This window comes from Onychomys torridus, chromosome 2 (genome assembly GCF_903995425.1).
Source record: "Onychomys torridus chromosome 2, mOncTor1.1, whole genome shotgun sequence".
NCBI classification, from domain to species: domain Eukaryota; kingdom Metazoa; phylum Chordata; class Mammalia; order Rodentia; family Cricetidae; genus Onychomys; species Onychomys torridus.
Window position 1 is genome coordinate 73,063,357 of NC_050444.1, and position 8,713 is coordinate 73,072,069.

At 38.5% G+C, this 8,713-nt stretch overlaps 1 protein-coding gene across 1 annotated transcript; it reads right to left on the reverse strand.

The window, feature by feature from the left end:
* Nucleotides 1-7,422: 7,422 nt before the first annotated feature.
* LOC118578697 (olfactory receptor 13C4-like) lies at nucleotides 7,423-8,465 on the reverse strand. Its single transcript, XM_036179861.1, is given in 2 exon segments — nucleotides 7,423-8,396; nucleotides 8,399-8,465. Coding segments are annotated over 2 exon segments (1,041 nt in total).
* Between the last annotated feature and the right edge of the window lie 248 nt (nucleotides 8,466-8,713).

An 8,713-nucleotide genomic window follows, 5' to 3' on the forward strand; every position in this document is an offset into this window, starting at 1 on the left:
AGAAGAAATAGATTCATCAGTCAAAGAAAACACTAAAACCAACAAAGTCATGGCCTAAAATGTCCAAGAAATTTGGGACACCATGAAAAGACCAAACCTATGAAAAATAGGCATAGAGGAAGGAGAAGAATACCAACTCAAAGGCACAGAAAATATATTTAACAAGATCATAGAAGAAAACTTTCCCAACTTAAAGAAGGAAATGCCTATGAAGATACAAGAAGCCTATAGAACACCAAAGAGACTAGACCCCCAAAAAAGTCCCCTCGCCACATAATAATTAAACAACTAAACGTACAGAATAAAGAAAGGATATTAAGAGCAGCAAAGGAAAAAGGTCAAGTGACCTAAAGGCAAACCCGTCAGAATAACACCCGATTTCTCAATGGAGACCTTGAAAGCCAGAAGGAACTGGACAGATATAATGCAGACACTAAGAGACCATGGATGCCAGCCTAGACTAATTTACCCAGCAAAACTTTCAATCATCATAGATGGAGTGAACAAGACCTTCCAAGACAAAGCCAGATTTAAACAATACTTATCCATTAACCCAGCCCTACAGAAAGCACTAGAAGGAAAATTCCAACCTAAGGAAGGCAGATACACCCATGAAAACACAGGCAATAGATAACACCACAGCAGTAAACCCCAAAGAAGAGAAGTACACACACACTACCACCAAAACAAATAAATAATCAAATAAAATAACAGGAATGAACAATCACTGGTCATTAATATCCCTTAATATCAATGGACTTAATTCACCTATAAAAAGACACAGGCTAACAGAATGGATACGAAAACAGGACCCATCTTTCTGCTGCATACAAGAAACATACCTCAAATTCAAAGACAGACACCTCCTAAGAATAAAAGGCTGAGAAAAGACTTTCCAATCAAATGGTCTTAAAAGCAAGCTGGTGTAGCCATCCTAATATCCAGCAAAATAGACTTCAAACTAAAACCAATCAAAAGAGATGATGAAGGACATTACATATTCATCGCAGGAAAGATCCACCAAGATGAAGTTTCAATTCTTAACATTTATGCCCCAAACACAAGAGCAACCACATATGTAAAAGAGACATTACTAAAGCTTAAATCACATATAAAACCCCACACGTTAGTAGTGGGAGACTTCAACACCCCACTTTCACCTCTGGACAGATCGGCCAAATTGAAACTTAACAGAGAAATAAAGAAATTAACTGATGTTATAACTCAAATGGACTTAATCTGTATCTACAGAACATTCCATCTTAACAAAAAAGAATATACCTTCTTCTCAGCATCCCATGGAACCTTCTCTAAAATCGACCACATACTTGGCAACAAAGCAAATCTCAACAGATACAAAGCAATTGGAATAACCTCCTGCGTTCTATGAACACTTCCAAAAGAATGTTTAAAAAATACATATAAATATGTTTGTTTATATATATATATATAATATATATATATATATATATATATATATATGCCTACACACATTTACAAACATGTACATGCATATAAGCATGTGTATGTATATATACATACATATGTATACATATATATATATATATATATATATATATATATATATATATATATATATATATAGACAGAGATGGAGGGAGCCAGAAGCATGCATGTTTGTATATAATAAGAATTGCTTTGTTTGGGTATTTTATCTTATCAATTTTTTTGTTTGTTTTGAGTTTCTTTTTGTCTCTTTGAGATTTTTCTTTTGAGAAAGAAAGAATATGAAGTTGGGTGGGAAGGAGGTGGGGAAGATCTTAGAGAGGTTAGGAAAGGGGAAAACAAAATCAAAATACATTGTACCAAAATTTTTAATTAAAAAATAATTGTATATGTATTTAGAGAACTCTTAATCATGCTGAAAATAGATAATATGGCACTTTTGAGTATAATTTAGGTTCATCTTGAGCCATTCTTGTCATTTTTTAGAATTTATCCTATAAAACATGTACTACACAATTTAAAAAATTGTTTCCAAGTCATCATCATACTCCTACTGATAAAGACAGTATTAACACAGTAGATATATGACTCATAGCCAGTAACAGAAACTCTAAAAATGACATCATTGGGATACAGCTATAATTACAATCTTTTTATATTCTTGGGACCTCAAAAATATTGATAAGTAAATCAAAATTAAATATACTTTGCAATCTGTTGGAGATATTTGGTTTTCTAGAAAGAAGGATTTATTGATGAAGCTGTACATTCTCTAATCATTCAGTAGCACAAACATTCTCAGTTAAATTAAGCCATATCGCACCCATTTATGTTCACCTGCATGATACTTTAACAGATGCTGTCTTCCAACACCTCTTCACTGTTTTCCTCTCACGATACATATATATAAATATATAAAATAAATATACAAGTAATAACTTATTGCTAAGTTGCTCAGCCCAGCCTGGAAGGAGGGGACTGGACCTACCTGTACTGAATCTACCAGGTTGAGCTGAATCCCCAGGGGAGTCTTGGCCCTGGTGGAAATGGGAATTGGGGGAGGAGCTGGGGGAGGGTGGGGGCGAGAGGGAGGAGGGGCTAGGGGGGGGGGGAGGGTGGGAGGAGAGAGGACAGGGGAACCCATGGCTGATATGTAAAATTAAAACACAAATACAATAAAAAAAATACAAAAAAGAAATCCATATTTCAGTAATTCTTTGATATAAATATAATTTTACCCTTTAATTGAACTTAAAATTTGTATACTAGTGAGATGGAATGTTCTTGTTTATTTTTACAGAAAAATTTAAATCTTGGCTGAACATTTGATATAGAAGGCTGTAGATTCAACATTTTTCAGACTTGGTTGATATTTTGAATTCATAATCATCAATGTAAGAGCACTGATTTGGAAAAATATACATTAAAAATAGTAGAAGTATTTTTAGATACATTTAAAAATTGTTAAAAATCTCTCTTAAATTCAAGCCAACACTCTTTTAATATTTTTTTGAAACTCAAGTCAACAGCCAAACCACATTTTTAAAATTAAATACTCTAACATAACTTAACCAAAAGATCTACTAATCTGACACTTACATGCTGAGTGGAGACAGGAGGAAATATTTATAGTCTTTGTTCACTACAATTAGGCCATCATGTTTCTAAAATGGAGAAAATGAAGAAAGCCCTGAGTGAGTTAGTCCTCCCCACTGGCTCTTTACAGCCTAAGACTGCTTGCATAAAGACCTCCTACAGAGACTACCTAGCCTGTGCTGTACCTAATAAACACTCTGGAGTTTCAGGTTGGGCAGTAGTGGTAGTGGTACCACCTGACCCGTGATCTCTGTGTTCATCTGTGTGTCTGTGTTGGGTCTCTCCTCTCTTCATTCCAGCTTGGGTCTCTCCTCTCTTTAAGCAGCTTGGGACTCGGCACCAACAGGGTTGGAAAAAAAATCTGTGAAATAAAAATATTGCAATTGACAGTATATAATATTCTTGTTCTGTGTTGAGATGACATGCTTTGTGCAAAGTATGCATGTTGTGTGTTTGGCACAAAGGCACAGTGACTTCATATAATGAGGAATGAAACAATTCAGACTCATTTCATGTTGGGTTTTGATTAACTTTTGGTCACTGGGTACTTAGAAACCTTTACATTGTTTTACAACTGTCACATTCAGTGATTCTCACATCTGGGCCTATAAAACACAGTTTAAGAGGAAGTGAAGTGAGGGCTGGAGAGATGGCTCAGCAGTTAAGAGCCCTTGACTATCTTCCAGAGGTCCTGAGTTCAACTCCCAGCAACCACATGGTGGCGCACAACCATGTGAAATGGGATCTGACTCCCTCTTCCCTTGTGCATGAAGACAGAGTACTCATATACATAAAATAAGTGAATAAATAAATCTTTTTAAAAAGTAAGTGTATTCTACCTAATAAAAGGCTGTGTATAAGTTGGTGACATTCTTGATAATTGTGACAAAAACCTAAGATCAGGTGGGAGGGGTTGGCCCAAACAATAGAAATAATATTTTCTCATGCTTAGAATCATGTAATCGTCAAAAGTTATAGATGGGCCATCAAGAAATCTCAGTCAGAAAAGGAGCAGCGGCGAAAGCAGATGACCCGAGCTTCACCCCCTTGACTGGAAGGAAAGAACCAACCTGTGAAAGTTATCGTCTGACCTGCATACACTTTGCTATACATGTACTCCCCCACATAAATAATAAGTAAATAAATAAAATTATTTTTTTTATTAACAAAGCTAACAATAGAGGATTAGAAAGAATGGAACAGGAACCTGTTCAGTATAAGGGCTTTGGCAGAAATGTGTCACTGGGATCCAACCAGAGGTACCTATAAATTTTCTACAGTGACAAAATTCCATCTCCAGAGCGACAAGAGAAGAAGACATCATTTATGAGCAAACCATTTAGATGCAAACCTGGACCACCTGGAGGTTAACTTAGCACACAGTGAGGTTAACTGAGTGGAGATGTGGAGTGATGCTGCCAAACAGGAAAGAGAAAACCAAGCAGGAGAGAAAGTTCAATGCCCAACTCTCACAATGAGCAAGAGTTGCTGGTGAACCTGGACAGCATGGCCCAAGTTTACTCTGTGCCCAGATTGCTCTTCCAGATAAGTGTCTACAGGGAAGGACAAACTGGATTTATTTTGGAGTTTCAACTCATTTGAAAAATAACAGTAATTGATTGTTTTTCTCCCTAATTACTCAGGAAGATAGGAACCATTTCTGTTTATTTTTGGCTTTGGATATCCACCTGTATCTCTCTTCTAGACTACTTCCTCTACCAGTCGGCATCCTTGAGATCTCAGCGGGCCTCAACCCATCAAACCTGATGCCAGCGCTTCTTCCCCAGCACTCTAAACCTTGAGAGGCTCTCTTTCAGAACGTTCTGCCTTGGTTTGAATCCTAAGGTTGTGTTCTTTCACCAGGGGCACCTCCCAGCACTTGTTCTCCACATCCTCATTTCTTTTCCTGGTCTATTCTCGTCATACGGATGTGCACATGGAAGGTGTGATTGATATTAATGGAATGGATATTAGGGGCATATGTCTGGCTCTAGTAACTAATAGCTTAGAATAAAAGATGTGTTAAGAAGCAGTAACTGCTCCCCCCACTTGCCCTTGCCATCTGTGGCAGGCAGGAGAGCTGACCCAGTCCCTCACCAACTGCAACACTTGGGAAAGTGAGCCCTGCACCTAGCCTGAGCAGCACAGTGGAGCATACCCCTCTTGATACAGGCACAGATGAGCCTGGATGTGAACATGGGAGATCTGCCTGCCCACATCTGCCATAGGGTGTGTGAGTGAGGGAGAGATGCTCCACCACCCCTCGCCACCAGCCACGCTCAAAAGCAAAGCTATGAGTTGGCCCACCCCAACATCCACTCCATTTATGATCTGCTATATAGCACATGAAGGGGCCAGTCCTACAGATCCAAAGCTGCAGGATCTCCACAACACAGGATATCCAAGAGGAGTTCCAGTGAGGGCCCAGTATCAATGGTGTAGCAGAAACCAGAGGCTTCAAACCAGACCAATGACTCATTGCAATGAACACTTGCAAGTAAAGATGTATGGACTAAAGGGTAAACTATGTGACTCACTGTGTCACACTATAGCTTTCATAATGAGATTTTTCTTTTTCTCTTTTTTTCTTTTCTTTTAAATTTTACTTTGTATTATCTTGGGGGGGGGAAATTGCAAAGGGATGGCAAGATGAGAGGGATCTAGATGCATGATGTGAAATCTACAAAGAATCAACAAAAATTTAAAGAAAAGAAGGAAAGAAGAAAGAAAAAGGGAGGGAGGAAGGAAGGAGAGAGGTAAGGAAGGAAAAAGAGTAACTATGATTCCTCACTACAGCACCAGAGCTACACTTCTGAAATAAAATGTACTATGATACTGGTCCTAGTAGTTGTATTTTCCAACTTACTGAAATGTCAAATGACACTAGGAACTTTACTTGTTTATCACTAGCAAGTTTAACTATGGCTTTGAAAGAATTAATAATCTAACTAAAAGTTGATTGGAGTTTTGGGAATAGAAATATTTATACCCTGGCCTCTTTGCTTCCCAAGTTTGGATGCAGTCATCCCTCTGTGTTTCCACACAGCCCACTGGAAGTATGTACTTCAAATATCATAAATAATACGATTATAATGGGAGTCATGGTATTTGGGAGATCAAGATCGGTTTGAAGCAAACTATAGTCCTCAGTAAATCTAGCTGAGCATGACTAATAAAGGAAAAAAATTAATTATATACATTGATAAATATAACCCGTTCAGTCCATATAAAGCTACTTGTATGTATGTTTTCAGTGATGACCATTTGGACCTGGACAACTGATTTTGGGAAATCTCCCACTTCCAGATTTACTGAGTTGCTTGTAGTTCTTTGTAAAGGGTTGAGGCCTGGTGAGCTTTTCCCTGTGTAGTTTGGCAAGTTTGTTGGTGATCTTATTTAGCTTACATCTGGGTAGTCATCATATTGAGATTTTTATGGGTGTTGCTTCTGACATTACTAGGAGATGCAATTTCACAGCAAAATCCCTGATCTTCTGGCTTTTACAACTTTCAGCCATCTCGTTGGCAGTGTCCCTGAGCCTTAAGTGTGCGAGTGTTTAGTAGATACATCCAATGGGACTTGGTTCCACAACTCTGCATATCAACTGGTTGTGGTTTTCTGTGCTGGTCTCCATCTATTCCAAAAGAAAGCTTTCCTTAAGGAGGAGTGACAAATATATCTATATCTATATCTATCTATATCTATATCTCCACAGATAGATAGATAGATAGATAGATAGATAGATAGATAGAAGATAGATAGATAGATAGATAGATAGGCAGATAGACAGATAGACAGATAGATGATATAAGGACAAATGTTATAGACTGTTGTTAGAGACTGCTGGTTTAGTAAATTAGTGGTTTTAGATTCTCCTCAATAACTAGTTTCATTAGCACTGAGTAGTTCGCTTGGCTTCTAGAACCAGGCATGGTCTCCCTTTTGTTGAATGGGTCTTAAGTCCAATTGGAGAATGGTTGGTAACCACCAAGGTACATGTGCCACTGCTGCACCCCTGTGGTTGCATGCATGCTGGTGGTTGTTGTGGTTCATAGGCATCACAGCAGAGTAGGACTGTTGGTTGTTTCCCTCCTTTGGAAGCTTGCATAGCACTTTCTGGCACCATGGCTAGTCCTCAGGGAGGGGGCATTCAGGTCAGTTTCAGCTCAGGGGCCTCTGGGCCCTGTTTCTGAAGTGCATGATATCTTCAGCAGTAGGGACTTAACTTCCATCTCTGGGGGCATAACCAAGTAGCCAAGATTTTTCCAAAATAAATAAGTAAAAATCAGAATGTTCTCACAGATTAACCCAGAGTCAATCTCGTGCTTGCCACAAAGAAACCTGTGTTTACCGGCATCCTTATTGGATGTACTTTTGTTTCAGTATGTACTTTACTGCGGCTTTAACATCCTTATTCCTCAAGCTATAGATAATTGGATTCAGCATGGGGGTAACTACTCCATAAAATAAAGAAATGATCTTATCGGAAGTTTGGAATTTGTCTTCCCCAGTCAGATCTTGGGATTTGGGTTTTGCATACATAGAGAAGATGGTACCATAAAATATGACTACCACAGTCAGGTGGGCTGAGCAGGTGGAAAAGGCCTTGCGTCTCCCTGTAGCTGAGTTCATTCTCACGATTGTGTGGAGGATGAACATGTAGGAGAAAAAGATGACCAGTAGTGGAAGAACCAGGAAGGCCATATTTGATATCACCATGGTAATGATATTGAGAGATATATCAGCACAAGCTAGCTTGAGGACAGCTAAGACCTCACATGTAAAATGGTTAATAACATTATTCCCACAGAAAGGCAACCGCATGGCAAGGGATGTCTGCACAAGTGAATTGATTCCACCAGAGAACCATGATACAGATGCCATTGATACATACACTCCTTTGCTCATGATGATGGAGTATCTCAAAGGGTTGCAGATGGCTACATATCGGTCAAAAGCCATCATGCCCAGAAGCAAACATTCTGTCGATCCCATTGCAAATCCAAAGAACATCTGCACTGCACAACCAGAGAAAGTAATGTTTCTTTTCTTTGAGATTAGACTCACCAGCGTTGAGGGAACAGAAGAGGTTGTGTAGCAGATATCTAGGAAAGAAAGATTGCCCAGGAAGAAGTACATGGGTGTGTGGAGACGGGAATCAAAGATGCTTGCTATGATCAGAACACCATTTCCAGTTAAAATCACTAGATACATAGCCAGAACAAGAGCAAAGTAAATGATCTCAGTCTTTGGGTATCCAGAAAGACCCAAAAGAAGGAATTCAGAAACAAATGTCTGGTTATTTTTATCCATGCCATCCACTTTCAGCCATTATTGGAAGACTCACCATGAAACAAATCCAATGCCCCCAAACAAGTGGTACAAAGTACCTGAAAAATCATTGTTAATGTATTAGAAAGAGTTCAATTTTGAATCTCTGACATTAATATCTTCAATAATGTGTTATTCAAATATAGTAAAACTGGGCATCGTGGAAGTACACTTGCCCATTGCCAACATATGACTATCAATAAACACACATTCAAAAGCAATGCTTTCTGCTGTTGAGTATACTTTATTCCTAAGTTTATGTTTCCAAAACCCCTGAGCAATTACCCACCATATACCTGATTTCTTCGTTTCATCTGTC